The sequence below is a fragment of the Cololabis saira genome, chromosome 11 (assembly GCF_033807715.1).
Source record: "Cololabis saira isolate AMF1-May2022 chromosome 11, fColSai1.1, whole genome shotgun sequence".
NCBI classification, from domain to species: domain Eukaryota; kingdom Metazoa; phylum Chordata; class Actinopteri; order Beloniformes; family Belonidae; genus Cololabis; species Cololabis saira.
Genome location: NC_084597.1, coordinates 21,316,500 through 21,333,773, shown reverse-complemented (window position 1 = coordinate 21,333,773; position 17,274 = coordinate 21,316,500). Strand labels below are relative to the sequence as shown.

General features: G+C 41.6%; 2 protein-coding genes across 2 annotated transcripts; one reads left to right on the top strand and one right to left on the bottom strand.

The window, feature by feature from the left end:
* The first annotated feature begins 417 nt into the window (after nt 1–417).
* On the top strand, nt 418–8,206 carry ddx55 (DEAD (Asp-Glu-Ala-Asp) box polypeptide 55). The gene is made up of 14 exons (XM_061733980.1): nt 418–545; nt 631–681; nt 1,664–1,750; nt 1,847–1,938; nt 2,201–2,263; nt 2,521–2,670; nt 3,668–3,863; nt 3,937–4,019; nt 4,378–4,509; nt 4,584–4,676; nt 5,977–6,091; nt 6,335–6,503; nt 6,599–6,885; nt 6,956–8,206. Exons 1-14 carry the CDS (start codon nt 438–440, stop codon nt 7,115–7,117), a joined length of 1,788 nt encoding a protein of 595 aa, XP_061589964.1. The 5' UTR covers nt 418–437; the 3' UTR covers nt 7,118–8,206.
* Nucleotides 7,103–15,255, bottom strand: eif2b1 (eukaryotic translation initiation factor 2B, subunit 1 alpha). The gene is made up of 9 exons (XM_061733981.1): nt 14,970–15,255; nt 14,764–14,865; nt 11,020–11,156; nt 9,509–9,625; nt 9,308–9,420; nt 8,390–8,458; nt 8,239–8,314; nt 7,387–7,512; nt 7,103–7,304 (listed from the first exon to the last, which is right to left on the bottom strand). The coding sequence occupies exons 1-9, from the start codon at nt 14,980–14,982 to the stop codon at nt 7,149–7,151; spliced, it is 909 nt and encodes a 302-aa protein (XP_061589965.1). The 5' UTR covers nt 14,983–15,255; the 3' UTR covers nt 7,103–7,148.
* Nucleotides 15,256–17,274: the final 2,019 nt, after the last annotated feature.

Here is a 17,274-nt window from a genome sequence, read left to right as displayed (position 1 = left end):
TTACAGTTTAAGATTAAGATTCCCAGAATATTCTAATTTTTTTAGATAGGATATTTGAGTTTTCTTAAGCTGTAAGCCATGATCAGCTATATTAAAATAACAAACGGCTTGCAATATTTCAGTTGATTTGTAATGAATCCAGAATGTATGACATTTTTGCATTACAGAAAATAAAGGACTTTATCAATGTTCTAATTTTCTGAGACAGTCCTGTATTCCATGAAAAAACAACTTTGAACGCTTACCTTTTTATTTCTAGAATTTGTCAAACTCATAAAATCAATAACATCTTCAAATTGAACAGATACAAATATTTAAAAGTAGCTAAACATTAGAAAGCAGAACTGGAAACAACACTGGTGCGTAAAGTCACGGCTTCAGTTTCTACACGGCATGTAAACATGAGCGGACCGGAAGAGGGCGGAGTGGCAGCCAACATGGACGTGGTCAGGGAGAGCGCGTGGAGTAGTTTATCTGTTAAACTTCACCAGAATATTCTTCAAACCCTCGAAGAGATCAAGTTCACTGACATGACACCTGTGCAGGTGATTTTACTGTTTTAAAAATCCAAGTCTTTGTCCAATTTTCACTTCAAACGCCGTCTCTTTTCTGGGTGCTTCTCTTTTCTAGTCCGCGTGTATTCCGCTGTTCATGAGCAACAAGGATGTGGCTGCTGAGGCGGTGAGTGTTTATCAACTGTATTTAACCAAAACCAGCACATGTCTGCGAGTTAATCAGTTTATTTCATATTCCCTTTGGTAATTCTGATTAGATTGTCCTTTATTCCTCCCTCAATGGGGAAATTCGCTTTGTGCGGCAGCAGTACACTCAACACACACATAATAATAATAATAATAATAATAATAATAATAAAAAACTGTATTTATATAACACCTTTCCTGTCATAGAATGTAACTCAAAGTGCTTTACATGTCGAGAAGATAAGGAAAGCAAGCAAATAAAAACAAAGCAGCTTTAAGACAGTGAAAAAAACAATATAGCAAACAGAATAAAACCAACAATAAAAGCAATAGCAAAGAGCAAAAAGAGTAAAACAGGCACGGCAGTACAATACATAAATATACAACTTTATTTATAAAGCACTTTAAAAACACCAACATGGTCCAAAGTGCTGGACAGGCAAATGAAAGACAGTGAAAGAAAACTGTTTTCAGAATCAACTGAATTTCTTGTCTCTGTTGGTAAAAAAGTAAATAAATCTTAATTTCCAGTTAATGGTAGAAAAAATACACATCTGCATCTGCTTCAATCACAAACACCAGAAGATAACTTTTTTTTAGCATTTTTTAGATATGGTCAAAGTGTTTTACTAAATTTACTAAATTTATTATTTTTTTATTTTTTTTATTATTTATTTAGATTTTTGAAAAAGTTTTCAAATGTAGCGACCACCAGGAAAGTCTAAATATTGGATGTGGAGGAACCAGGAGTTTAGAGGACGGTGGACCGGATGAGTCAAAATTCTGACGTTTGCTCCACTGAAGTGTCTTTCATGACTCAGGAATTTTAAATGAACGTCTGAATGAATGTCTGTTGTCTCCATGACCTCCACCCCAGAGATGATTGGAACCAGGAGTCAGAACTTCTTGCTGCGTACTCGGATTTCTTTCTGCGTGTCTCACTGTGTTTCATTTGTTTCCAGGTGACCGGAAGTGGAAAAACACTCGCCTTTGTCATTCCTGTCATCGAGCTGCTCCTGAAGCGAGAGGAGAAACTAAAGAAGATGCAGGTGAGACGGTCCGGCCTGCGAGGAATGCTCTCGGCTCTGAGGTTTGGGTTTGTGGGTTCAGTTTTAACGTTGTGAAGGTTTTGATGTTCCCTGCAGGTCGGCGCTCTGGTGATCACTCCCACCAGAGAACTGGCTCTCCAAATCAGTGAAGTGATGGACATGTTCCTCCAGAAGTTTCCACAGTTTACGTGAGTAGAAAATAACACTGGGTGAAGAGATTTCTATGAAATATGAAGGAAAAGCATTGTAAATGTTCTCCAACTTTCTTTGAAATTCATGATGAATTTGGGCTAAACTTCAAAAACTTCATCTGTAATGAAAATACTTTAAAAAATCTGTCTGCCAGAGCTGAAGATCTGGTGAACCGTTTCGGTTGTTCAAGCTGGAATTAATTTCTTTATTTTTCCTAGAAGTCGTTTGTGATCAGTTTCACTGTTTTCTGTTTCTCAGGCAGATCTTATTGATTGGAGGCAGTAACCCGGCAGAGGATGTGGAGAAGTTCAAGGATCAAGGGTACGTGATGGCTCAAGAAATGGTTTCTGCTGAAAATACGTGGCGAAAGGTTTGGTCTGATCCTCAGGTTGGGTAGATCTGAGCAGAATGGGTTATTTAAAATAAAGACAGGGCGCTGTAACGGCTGATGCAGAAGTTGTCCAGTTCTTCTTATATAGTCTGAGGCTGAATTTTAACTCACGAATTAAATGATGGTCAGTTTATGGAGACTTTTACAGATGCATTTAAAGAGGTGTGTGTGTGTGTGTGTGTGTCAGGGCAAACATTGTCATCGCGACGCCCGGCCGCCTGGAGGACATGTTCAGGAGGAAGTCGGAGGGTCTGGACTTGGCCAGCGCCGTCAGGAGTCTGGATGTTCTGGTTCTCGACGAGGCCGACAGACTCCTCGACATGGGATTCGAGGCCAGGTACGAGACAAGAGATCAATAATTCTGATCATGAAGGGAGAAGAACCAATCAAAAACCTATAAAATATTATTTCTCAGTCAGTGGACGTTTATTTTCCAACTCTGCAAAAAAATTATGGAACATAGACAGTTGATTTGTGTTTTGAAGACTGTTCAGGTGATAAGCCGCCAGCTACCAGCGCGAACCGTTACAGTAAAGTTAAATTTGTGCGAACCGTTACAGTAAAGTTACATTTACCACAGAAATAAACAGGACTTGTTTCCTGTAATCTAGAATGATTAATAACTCTGTCACTTTACCATCAAACTTCTGCAACTTCAGCTTGAACTTTCGTTGTCAAGTAACTTCAACATTTCAGTGTAAACATGATAGAACCAGCGGCTTCAAATGCTATCAGTCCACTGAATAGGAATTTATCATGTGTAATCAGAGCCTTGAATGGTGTGAGTAGATTCACTTCAGCGTCAAACCCAGGACCTTCTTGCTGTGAGACGGCTGCACCACCGTGGCCCCTCCTAACCCTCACCCTAAACCTAACCTTAACCTAAACCCCAAATTCTTACCACATAGAGAAAGCCATTATCAACCCAAAGAATAATGACAAAAATCTACCGGGTAGACAGTATCCCATCTACTCACACCGTTCAAGGCTCTGATTACACATGATAAATTCCTATTCAGAGGACTGATAGCATTTGAAACGGGTGATAGAACCAACTTCAGTCATCTCATAAGCCCTGATGTGAAGTGACCTACTCACATGCTGCTGTAAAGTGTCCGGTATGTTCTGTACCGGTTGGATACGACTGCAAGTGGTGGGGGCACCAGGTCCGGTTGAGGTGGATAAATATGACTGACCACCACGAGGCTGGTTGGAAAAAGTATAAATATCCACATCTAAGCATTTTTGTTTTAAAAAAAAAAAAAACAATGTCCCACCCCTTATAACCTCCTGTCCTGACTAAGTATTCTGTGTGTGTGTGCACATCCGTCCAGTCTGAACACCATCCTAAGCCACCTGCCCAAACAGAGACGGACAGGTCTGTTTTCAGCCACTCAGACTCAGGAGCTGGAGAAGCTGGTGAGGGCCGGCCTCAGGAACCCTGTACGCATCACAGTCAAAGAGAGGGGCGTGGCCAGTGCCGTCGCCGCTGTGCAGAAGACCCCGTCCAGGCTGTCCAACTACTACACTGTGAGTAGGTCACTTCACATAAGTTAGTCTAAAAATGATGTGAAGACGCGATACTGACGTCCTGGTGTTTCAGATGTGTAGAGCGGAGGAGAAGTTCAACATCCTGGTGGCCTTTCTAAGGCAACACAAGCATGAGAAACTCCTGGTTTTCTTCAGGTACGTCGACATACATTTTGGAAGTTTTTAAATTGGAAAAACAAATAGTTTTACCAGTTGGTGGCTCATTCAGCAAAGAGGTGGTCCACTTTCCATAAAACGCAGGACTTTTTTGGGGCCCGGGCTTTATTTCAATGTTAAGTAACAGCAGCCTGAACCAAGTTCTGTTAAGACTAAGTCAAGTTATTTTTATTCAGGTATTTCAGTCACCTTGAGTGGTTAAAATGTGTTTCTACAGAGGCAGTGGATACTTTTTTTCACAGCAACCATGTCGTAATGTTAAAACAACCCCATAGGACTAAAGGTAGCATCTATGCTTTGATTGACATGCTCTGTGGTTACTTGGTTCCTTCGTCAGCACCTGCGCTTGTGTGGAGTTCTATGGCCGAGCTCTGGAGGTGCTGGTGAAGAAAGTCACGGTCCACTGCATTCACGGCAAGATGAAGAACAGACGCAACAGCATCTTCGCAGAATTTCGGGCGCTGAAGAGGTGAATCAGAGTTGGTGGGTGATGGTGCCGTCATTGTGGGTGTGATGTTAAGACTGGTTTGTGTGCCGCTGCAGCGGGATCTTGGTGTGCACCGACGTCATGGCCAGAGGCATCGACATCCCCGACGTGAACTGGGTTCTGCAGTATGACCCTCCCAGCAGCGCCAGGTGAGCAGACCTTCACCTCTGAATCACATCAACAAAGTGACACACTTTCTGAAAAGGATCAAATTAAGTTCTAGATCAGGGCTATTCAATTGGCGGCCCGCGGGCCACATGCGGCCCGCCAGGAGCTTTTATGTGGCCCCTGGTCATATTTCAAAAAAGGGGGTGTTTGTTGAAAAAAATAAAAAAATAAAAAATTTCCAGATTTTTTGCCAGTGTTGCACAGTGTTAATGTTTGTCACATTATTATTAACCTCCGTTGTACAGAGGACGTGTTGACATCATTAGGCTTCTAGGATTGGCCTGACATTTTTTTCATTTGAATAAGTGAGGACTTTGCATTTCAGATGGAACTTCTAAGCCTCCTATAATTTCATGTGATTGTTTTGTTTCGCTGATATAATGCACAGATGTGTCATTAATAAAGGAGCTTATGGTTAATATTTTAGTTGCTTATTTATAACATCAAACTGGCTACTATGGACTGAAATGCTTGTGCCCAATGCTCAATATAATATTCAAATAAGGAAATCTTGGTGGAAAGTGGTGCTTTGTCATTATGGCGTGTTTTATTAAAAGTAGGTCAATATCAACTTCATTAAGTTTGCACAATGCATGGTTTCAAAATTAACTTGCATTTAAAATAATATTTCTTTATTTGAATATTATATTTAACATTCACAATTACTAAATCTGGAGACAATTAATACATAATTCATATGTAAACTAGATATATTCAAATGTATAATACAAATGTATTATATATACATAAGTCTTCGTCTTTGAGTGCAAAATACATTTTGAAAACCCCCACATTTTCAAATTGTGCGGCCCTCTCCATACAGTCCTTTTGCAGATGTGGCCCCCGGCCGAATATAGTTGAATACCCCTGTTCTAGATGCTCTCTTGTCTAAACAGACAAAACAAACATGTCTAATAACAGTCCTTTCGCTGAGTGACTCTAGAGAAGGCGATGCACCGTTGGCGTATCTCACTCTTGAACAGGGATTGGAGTGTGTGGGTTTGGGGGCGGGTCTCCAGGAGGAAGATTGTGCCTTTTATTTTAGATTTTTCAAATCTGGATCTGTGAAGTGGAAACAAGACTGGGGACCCGTCCCATAAACCATTAAAATCACCAACAGGAGGGAGGGGATTTGCTCTGTCACATCAACAAATGCGATGTCATACAAAAATCACTTACCCTACTTTGAGTTTAAGGAAACAGATCTTTTTTTTTTTTAATCCATTTCTTTACCTATCTTTGCTCATCTGTTTGTGCACTTGTCATGTTCCTGCATCTCAGCGCCTTTGTGCACCGATGTGGGCGGACAGCACGGATCGGTAACTATGGCGACGCCCTTGTGTTTCTGCTGCCGATGGAGGAGTCTTACGTCAATTTCCTGTCCATCAACCAGAAGGTGAAATCGGTGCAACTGATCACTTTAAACTCGGTGGAGGAGATAGTCTTAAAACATAATTTACACTGATAAAACACTGAAAATAAGTTATTTAGACTGGCATTTACACGATATGATGGCTGTGAATTTCCTGTGTGAACGTAAAGGAGGAGGCGCGACAACGCAATGACTTAAAGGCAGATCACTGAACCTCCTAACTAATCGGTGCCAACTTTATCGGACATGTTCTTGTCATTTCCCCAGTGTCCGCTCCAGAAGATGGCGTTGATAAAGGATGTGGTGGACGTGCTGCCCAAAGTAAAGGCCCTGGCTCTGGCGGACCGGGCCATGTTCGACAGAGGCATGAGGGCCTTCGTCTCGTATGTGCAGGCCTATGCCAAACATGAGTGTAGCCTCATCTTCAGAGTCAAAGGTGGGAGAAGAAAGAAAAAGTTACTTCAAAGCCAAAAAAACTCTGCTCAGCCTTTGACAAATGTAGTGTGTGCTTCCAACATCGTCTCCATCCAGACCTGGACTACGCTTCACTGGCTCGCGGCTTCGCGCTCCTCCGCCTGCCGAAGATGCCTGAGCTGAGGGGGAAGACGTTTGCAGAGTTCACGGAGACGACACTGGACACGGACACCATCCGTTACAAGGACAAGCACAGGGAGAAGCAGAGGCAGAAGATGCTGGCCGAGCTCAGAGAAAGGGACCCGACACCCAGGAGGCGCTTTGTGAAGAATAAGGCCTGGTCCAAACAGAAGACCAGGAAGGACCGCCGGAAAAAGGCGGCAGCCAAGCGGAAGCACAATGAGGTATTTACACTCAGGAATATAGGACCTTGAGGTAACGTGGATGTATTTGACTCTTTTTGTGTGTCTGCAGGGCTCTGACGTGGACGATGAAGATATGAAGGAGCTGTTGAACGACACTCGCCTCCTCAAGAAGCTAAAGAAAGGTCACATAACTGAAGAAGACTTTGAGCAGCAGATCACAAGCAAACCAAAGACAAACCCACTCAAGACAGAGATGAACTCTGATATTTAAGGAACTTTACTGGGGAATCGTGAAGCAACAGTTATAAATAAAGTTTGATGAGTTCATCGCTGACGGCTGATGGCGTGAGGACTCCAAGGTCGGTGAAGAGGAGGGTGATGAGAGAAGGAGGCGTGTAATCGATAATTGGATGCTCCTCTGACAGGTTCTGCACGGCCTTCAGGGTTTCAGCTTTGTACTGTAGAGGTCAGGAAAAAAAGCATGTCAGGAAATCTGAATGGATGAAGAAGAAAAAAAACAACTTGAGAGGGAAGTTAGACCTTAAATTTATCCGGCACGTCCTGCTGGTTGAGCGGATACAGACGTACGAATTTGAAACTCTCTGCTACGACGTAGAAGGGTTTGTTGTGAGCTTTGGAGCACAACGCCATCTGATAGGTGCCAATCTGTGAAACAAACAACAAACTCATCAAGCACAAGGGACAACTGGTTTAAAAAGATACGCCAACATTTAGGGAATTGCTACAGGCATCCTGAAGGGGGAAATTCTTCTGAATGGAGATGTAGAAGGAAACAACATCCTCATCCCTGTGTTGAATATCTGGCAAAGCTACTGTTGCCGCATTAGGCAGGCGGGAAATTTGTCAGAACGAGTTATTGGATGCACAGGTAAGAAAAAATACTGGCTGGTCAAGCTCTTTGGTTGATGGCAAATCTCCCAAATGTTGGCATATTTCTTTAACACGGTGCAAATTCAACCACAACAAAAGGAGTTACGCTGGAAAACACATATTTACATCAGCCTCAGAACATTACGTGACAGACATGTAGGCGGCTTTCAGAGCAGGTCTACGATGTACCACACCAAGAAACTAGGCTGGCAGCAAAGAAATACTGTGCACCCAGGGCCGGATCTTGAGGGCCACATGCTCAAAACGGTCCCTGCCCTTAAGTGAAACTTTCATTTTGTAAGATGTCATTAAAACATGTTCTTAAAGAACTAAAGCCATAGAAATTATTAACAAGGATCTTTAAGCTTCGTGGTTTTTATTGCTGCAGATTGTGTTGACAACTTGACTCGTGAAACCATCTCGAGCCCTGCGTACGTTGAACAGGCTTCGTGGAGCAAAGCTCTGGTTTGTAAAACTGGTTTAAAACAAAAATGGGACTACCTTGTTGATGATTCCTCCGCTCTCCACCACTCCCTCTGCTCCGACGATGACCAGATCCACTTTCTCCAACACATACCTGTGAAAAAACACGAGGGAAGTTCATGCAGCCGAGTAACTTTTACGCAGTTATCTGTAGCAAGACTTGGCTCACCCCACTGCTGCATCCAGGACAACAGTTACTGGAACGTTTAGTTTCTTCAGAACTCCTGCCATCTGTTGGCTGAACAGAAAACAATTAACAACATTGAGATATGTACAAATACCACTTCTGGCCACATGGAGGCAGCATATCACAAGAAAATCCCTACAAAGTGCACCTCTGTGCAGGATGACAATCGTGTCAGTCGGTTTCACGAGTGACATTTGGAGTTCTAGTGTTAAAGGTTGTGCTTCACTCAAGAGTTTCGTGCATCACACACGGCAGATGCTATCGCTAAAGCTTTCGCAAAGCTTTCATAATTCATTTTTTATTTTAAGATTTTATTCCTTTTCCACAGGAAAACTAAGGTTTATAGTTTACAACTTGCATCAACTCTAAGAGAGTGACATGTCTACTGTTGTCTGTGTTGGTGCAAGTGTTGTGTATAACTACTGCCAAAAGAAGTAATTTGCAGAAGAGTCTCTACAGTGTGAAATATTGCACATTGCCTCAGCCTGCAATAAAACAGTGGTCAATTCATGATACTTTCTCATCTCCTCATTTTGATACCTAATAATACAATGTCAGTGTTGTGTACATGATATTGGAGAATTGATGGATTTCACGCTGTGACCGGGAATATCGGGATCGACAGATACTGCTTTTGGTGAAGGTGACATATCGCAAGCAATCCATCACAACACTATACACCCCCCATGTGGTCAGAAATGGCATCCCTGCATGTGGCTTTACGAAACACTGAGAAAATACAAACACGATAAAGCCATTTGCCAGCTGCAACTGCTTGGGGGTCCGAAATTACAACAATAAGGGTTTATATGTGATCAGTTTGTTGAATGGGACTCTGAGATTGTGCCTCTTCAGAATAAAACCAAAACACATCGTCCACGCTCCCCCCCAGCCACTCACCCAGCGCCATCTGGCTGCGATTCAGTCACGTAGACAGAGAAGCGTTTCTTCTCCGCCGCAGCTTTCTCCAGGACTCGGAGGACGACTCTGGAGTACGAGTGGGTCAGGATTTTCTGAGATAATTTGTGGGACGACGGAGAAAGACAGATGACCGACATGTCTGTGAGCGAGAGCAGCAAACAAGACTGGGCACGTACTCACAGCGCCATCTTTGATGAAGGTGTGACAGAGCTTAGCGACCTTGTTCCTGGACATGGAGATCTTCTCTAGAAAAAGCTCTCCTCGCTCCTCCATCACCTTCTTACAGCGAGACAGATCCTGAGGAGTGAGAGCACAGGCAGACAAGTGAATAAAGTTTATTTATTTGTAGGCTATACCACTTTTCATGTATAAAGATCACAATGGCCCGTTTCTCTCTCAGGCCAGCACGGAGGTGCTGATGCATGCTTTTATCTCTAGTCATTTATATTATTGTAATGCCCTGCTCTCTGGTCTTCCTAAAAAGAGTATTAAGAACTTACAATTACTACAGAATTCAACCGCTCGCCTGCTGACGAGGACCAGAGGGCGGGAGCACATTACACCTGTTTTAAAAACGCTGCATTGGCTCCCCGTCCGCTTCAGGATTGATTTTATTCTGCATGTAAAGCACCATGTGTTGCAATTCTTAAATGTATGATATGGTGCTATATAAATAAATTAAGTTTAAGTTTAAAGGGCTCAAATACAATAAGGGTAAGAAAGAAGACTGCAGCTGCTGCCGTCAGTTGCTCCTCACTTGTTTATGGATTAAAAGGTTTAAAGACAAACTTATAGAAGTCTGGGTATAATAGAGCATTTAACAGCTGTTACTTATGACTGGTTTCCATGGAGATGAGATCTGTTTTTCAGGTGACAGGCTGGCACTTAATGGTTTCTATTGTAACTGTGATTGCAACAGCCTGACTCAGGCTGAAACTTGAAAGTGCTTTTTTTTTTATCCCGATTTTTCCCCCCCTTTTATCACCCAGTGCTCCTACCTAAGTGACAGTCCTAGGCATTGCTCTCCCTCTACCAACCCTGGGAGGACCTGCACTGAGCTCAAGTCTCCTTCTTAACCTGAGGAGTGAGCAGGCAGCTTATTTTCACCAGACAGGGAAAGTGCTACTTTTTAAAGAAAAACTGTAGCTCTAAATTAACTGTCATCACCAGCGTGGGCACCACCAGGCATTTCCTGCACATGCCGGCGTGATATTTGTGTTTGGGGAGAAAAAACTGACATACAGACGAGATAAAAAATATACCTGGATTGGATTTCTTCTGAGATTTGGCTCTGATTTAGTGTCAATTGTAAACTTTTATTTGGAGGCTTCAAGCAAAAATTAAAAATATACAAGACGTTGTCACCAAATTGGACATTCTCAGTCTGAATGTCCAGAACCATGTTTGGAGGAAACTAGAAACACCTCACACCCACTGTCAAGCACGGTGGTGGAGGGACGCTGGTCTGGACCTGGACACCTGTCAGTCTCTGAGTGGTACATTAAGTCCTCTGTAGATCAGAATCTTCTAGAGAGACATGAGGACATCTGGCCTGAGACGGGGTTATGCAAGGAAATTATCCCAAACACAGCCGCAGATCCACATCAGGATGATGAAAGTTTTTTATTCTTGCAGCCGCCAGAGATGGACGGTAACAGAAATAAAATCAAGCATTGTTCAGCTGACGTCACCTGGTGCTCCAGCGATGTGAGACTTATGAAGCGCAGGAAGAGCTCTCCCCCAGAGGAGACGGCCACAGAGGAGTCCTCCTTCTTCAGGCAAGCTGTGGCCCACGTCAGGCTTTCCCTCAGACCCAGGATGGTTTCACCTGCAGGCACACATCGTTAGACTGGGCTGAGGACTTCCTGACAAACCAGGAAAACGTTAGAATATCTGCAAACAGTTTATTTTCAATCCAAGTGTCTGAAGTCACAAACACAATAAACTCAGTCAGTCGGGGGGGGTTCAGGTGTGCAGAGTCCTGTGACATCACAAATCCAGGTCAGAGCAGACTTCATCTTCATCCCACCAGCAGCTTCAAATCATGCTGCACCTCTAGAGCAGAAAGTTGGAACTCTTGCTGTTTTTCAGTTTACATCAATAAGACTTTATTTTCATTTGTGTGGACCGACTCCCACCTGTTGAGCTTTTCAATTACAAACACTTTGTTTTGTAATTAAAATGATTTAGTATTCAGGCAACAACTCCAAGTGCTTTTGTTTTCTGAAAAAGATTATTCCAATTGTATCTGCAAAGGGGATAATTTGCAGCAGCTTTTGGCTGAGATCATTTTTGAGTTATGTCAATTTAAGATACGGTTTGATATTAATAAATTATCATTAAACTTGGATAAGAGTAAAGGCCCTGTCCCAATACTCCCCCTACCCCTAGTTTTGACCCCTACCCCTATATTTTGCGCGTTCCCGTGAGGGTAGTGGTGTCCCAATACCTCTTTGCACCTAGGGGTAGTGAAGAAAACTAGTGTAGTGGCTATGAATCTGTCCCTACGGATCAAGTGTTTTCCGATGCACGCTAGCTGATCTAGGGACAGAAAAAATTCCCAGAATGCTTTTCGTCGTCATTTGCGGACTGAATAAAAAAAAAAACCAACATGGCGGACATTTCCTATTTTTTAGTGAATAAAATCAATATTTTGAGTTAGTTTCTGCATAAAAAAGCGTTTTGATTACATTTCTAGCGAGAAATATATATTTTATTTTCATAATATTCATTCAGTGAATGTACATAATCACTTGTTTGCCCGTTGTTGCGAAGATCACGCCAGAATAAAGGCTGATTTATGGTTCCGCGTTACACCAACGCAGAGCCTACGGCGTAGGGTACGCGTCGATTTAACGCAGAACCGTAATTCAGGCTTTAAGATCCGTTTACACCGTGTAATAAATGCATGCGAGCGTCCGACTATCGAGTCGAGCTGCGTGACATCGGAAGCTCTCTGTCCACACTGAAACAAGCATTTGATTGTTTTTAAAACATTCAAGGCCTGTTTAAAATATACATTAAATGCCATAATAGATCTCCTTTAAAGAGCGGGGCTGCGAGTTCATTGCTGGTTCGTTTGGTTAACTCTGAGCTTTGTTTGTTAGTTTGCTGGTGGTTTTTTTCTCGCTGGGATTTTTGAGTTATTTGTGAAGAAGTTCTGAGTTCCCTGTGAGGAAGGTTTTTTTGTTCCCTGTGGGAGTTTTTCTGTGTTTTTCTATTAAACTACGCCTAGTTTTGGCTAAAGTTTAACCCGGTTTGGTGTTGTGCGATTGGGTTCAGAGAACGACCCATAACACTCGTGTACAGACGTGTGTAGACGTGTTAAACAGGTAAAGCCACAGATTTGTTTTCTTTATTGTAGTAATCTGTGCTTTAAATAAATCTGACATTGTTTTTTATAAAACAGACTGATTTATTGCTTGTGTAGTTGAAAAATACATGAGAAGAGGACCTTGAAAAAATAATCGCATATTAAATCGCAATCGCAATATTGAAAAAAATCGCAATTAGATTATTTTCAAAAATCGTTCAGCCCTACCAGTCTACAGCGCTGCAACGAGTGACCCACAAACTTTCCGAGTCCCAGATAAGCCGAACGAGGGACCCCTGCATGCCTCGACGTGAATGCCTTTGGATGGACCTGGACCTGAAAGATGCATTCCCGTCATCCACACTGAGATGAGGAGAGCAGGAGACAGACAGCCGCTCTATATCAGGATCACTTGCTGAGCGTAACCATCCAGCTGTTCACCAAGGATTGCTGGCCTGTCTGACCAAACCACTTTTTTCTTCAAGATAGATAGCTAGATAGATCTTTATTGTCATTATAACTTATGTACAACGAAATTAAAAGTGCTCTCCAGTCAGCGCATCATATATAAAAAAATAAAATAACTGAAAATAATCCAATAAAATGTAATTTAAAATATAAACAAATAAAATAAATATATATATCTCTAGACACATTCACCCTTCCACATCAACACACGAACCCCACAAGAACCTTCATCAGCATACAATCATTTTTGTTATTGTTATTGCATATTAGCTTCTGTTTTTGCTAAAAGGTGGTTATTGCTGTTGGATAAAAGCTGTGTTTGAGTCTGTTTGTCCTCGTTTTCATGAGTCTGTATCGTTTCCCAGATGGCAGCAGTTCAAACAGCGAGTGTCCGGGGTGTGAAGTGTCTTTTATTATATTTTGGGCCTTTTTCTGGCAACGGGAGTGGTGGAGGTGTTCCAGTGTGGAGAATGTGTTCAACTACAAAGATCCACGTCAAAAGCCGTTTTGTGTCTGGGCAGAGAAACATAGTTAACACATTTAACTAGCTGATCCCGTCACAACTGTGTTCATTAGTCTAAGTGTGTGTGCTTATTTTGTTGTTTGTCTACTGCTACATGAGGTCCTTAAACTTGGTGAGTGGTGCGCACTGAACAACCTGGAACTGAACACCACCAAAACCAAAGAGCTCATCCTGGATTTCAGGCGGAACCGAGTGTGGAGCAAGTGCAGTCCTTCAAGTTCCTGGGCGTCCACATCACTGCAGACCTCTCCTGGTCTGTCAACACAACTGCACTGGTTAAGAAGGCTCAGCAGCGGCTGCACTTCCTGAGGGTGCTCAGGAAGGTGAACTTGAATACACAGCTGCTGGTGACCTTCTACCGGTCCACCATAGAGAGCCTGCTGACCCATGCCGTGACAGTGTGGCACGGAAGCAGACAGGAAGAGGCTGCAGAGAGTGGCAAACACGGCACGGAAGATCATTGGCTGCCCTCTGCCCTCCCTGTCTGACATCTACAGCTCCCGCTGCCTCAACAGGGCAAAGGAACATTTTAAAGGACAACACCCACCCCGGTTTCGGTTTCTGGGAGGCCCTTCAGGTCCTTACGAACCCGTACAAAAAGACTCAGGGACAGCTTCTTCCCCAAAGCTGTGAACTTTCTCAACCTATAAGCTACCTCATATTTTCTGTGCAATATTTTCTACCTTCTATCCACAATGTCCCAATATTCTACTATCTATGTGCAATACTCCCATCCTTTCAAGGGCAATATTATTCTTCCATCCATTTAAGTGCAATATCCCCCCACCCATCTATGTACATTTTTTATCCTCCCATTCACTCTTGTTTATAGTGTGTGTACATATATATATATACACATTTATGTTTCCTTGCTTACATTGTCTTTGCATGTGTGCACTTTGACGGAGCTGCTGCCTAATTTCACTGTACCTGTACAATGATAATAAAGGCTTTCTATTTCTATTTCTATTTCATCCACGTTGCTGGATCTTGATGACATGTTCTTCCACAACAGAATAAAAAGCCTCTCCTCATTTCCCAGCTGAATGACCAGAGTGCACATGTGAATAACAGTTACATTGAGGCTGAATTGTATCGTTTGAACGTGGATGCTTATGGTGTGAAACCCACCTTTGTCTCTCTTCAGGAACTCCAGCAGGGTTCCGATAGCTGCCACAGCTGAGGCCATGCCCGGGTCTTTGCTCATCTGAGCCCCGAAGTATTCCACCAGCTCTGCCCGGGACCATACACCAACAGTAAATAACCCGGAAAATAACTTAACACACTAGTCAAAACCATTAAACAAAACAGAAAACTGCACACATAAATCTCCTCACCTTCTTCGTTCATCTTGACACTAAACAACAGCTTTGTTTCTGTTTTGGGGTAAAAATGAACGTCGGCTCTTTGTAATTTTTACAAATAATTCCGATTTCTGACGCAAACAGCAATGAAACTACACGACTAATTCACATACATCAACAAAAAAGTTCGCCGTGCTCATGGACAGAAAAAAACAACTCCAAATTTGGTAGAAAACGTTATTTGCGTCAGTTTAATCGGTATTATTCAGCCGCTGCCGCTAACATGCTGCGTGTTGACGTGTCGCAGGGTGATGATGCAGCGTTTCATCCTTTGACTACTTTAAGTGCTGCTCGGAAATGTTAATGTCGAATGAAAACCGGTACCGTGACACAGATTTGTTTCATATAAATTCCCGTCTTTTAACACCAAGTTCTGTATTTTTTACCAGGTGTTCAGACCTCAATGCCATAGAGATAAATATGCCTGGGATCCTGTGGTCTCCAGAGGGGGTCGAGCTGTCCAGCTCCTGTGGCTGTAAAACCCCATAAATCCGGCTGGTCCCTGAAGGGCTCGTTCTTCGGAGCAGTTATCTGGATCAGGCTTGAGTTTGTTGTGAATTATGTTACAGCCTTTTTGAGAGGAACAAACGTGGACGATAATAATCGCTCTGTGACCTCCACTGTCACCGGAGGAAGTCCAACCTTTATACTCTGCACTCGTTGACTAGGTTTTGTACATATGAAAACAAATGTTTACACTTTATTTTAAGATTCAGGACATATGTCTTTAAACAATTTTATTAATTACTCTACTTATATTTAGTATGTATATTTTTATTTCTTGCCATTTCTTGCCAACTAGACAGGCCCAGAGTGCAACGGACAATTAGGTCTGTGGAGAGGTTAATTGGGACTAACCTCCCAATCAACCACTGTGCAATAATAATAGGAATAATAATAGGAATAATAATAATAATAATAATCAGAATCAGAATCATATACTGTAACAATGCACCTTTCAATATCCATGTCTACCTCATACTGCTGCACCTTCCACTTTAAAAAATATATATTTAAACCTGATTCTGGTTCTGATTCTAATTGGCATATGTCGTGCTAATTTCTCATGTTCCACTTTATTTACTTTTGGCATATTTCTTTTTTAGTATTGTAATTCTCTTTTCCTGCATTATCTCTTATCTTATGAGATTTAAAAAGACAATAAAACCAAAATAACAGCCTGAAGACCAGCACAAATAAATACAACAAGACCACAATGACATGCAAAGTGAAAACATCAAGACAGAAAATTAGTCTTACCATTAAGAGTTTGTTTATCTAGGCTAATAATTGCTCGGGGGTCATGTTCTGGGTCTCTGGAAAGTCCCCAGAGACAACTTCTGTTGTAGACGCTATGAATAAATATAAATAAAATTGGATTGAATTGAAGAGACAGATCAGTTAAAGAAAGACGTAAAACTGTTAGACAAAAAAAAAGTTTGAAGACACAAAACTTTCTTAGCAATCCATAAAAAGCCAGAGGAGTTCCTGGCATCCTCCGCTCTTCCTTCATTCATTTCGAAAACTTTATTCTGTTTTCAAATTGTGGGTATTCCATTTTGAAAATATTTTTTTGTTTTCCTTTCCTTTTTCTTTGCCATACAATGGTGCACAGAGGTAGATGGAAACTGTGTCCCAAGTATGTATATTTATATATATCAGTTGTTTATCAGTCTAATAAACAATTATTTATAATATTATATATATATATATATATATATATATATATATATATATATATATATATATATATATATATCAGCAGAGGTGGCAAATCCGGCTTCAGAAAGTAAAAGTCCTGCCATATATTTGTTCTGTCCATTCACTAAAACCAGGTGAGTTCACTAATTAGCTCATCTACCTGACTGAAGAGCTGTGCTGATTAGAATCAGCTGGTTGAGTGAATGGACAGAACAAATACATGGTAGGACTTTTACTTTCTGAAGCCGGATTTGCCACCTCTGTTATCAGTTTAATAAAAGAATACAAACATAAATATTGATGATCAGTGTCATCATACTTGAGCTGAACTTTTATAAAATATATCAATATTTTTAGTGAGATCTAATTGTCATCCACAAGTATAAGATGTAAATATTAAAGGCCTTTAATTGAAGAGTCTGTTTTAAAATTATGTATGTATAAAAAGAACAGACAAGTACTTTAATATTTCTGAATTCTGTGATATGCGAAGGTTTAAAGTCACACTTAAAACTAAGAAGAAAAAATAAATATTTGTGGAAGAGAGTGATTGTGACTAGTGGACTGTGATGGTTTG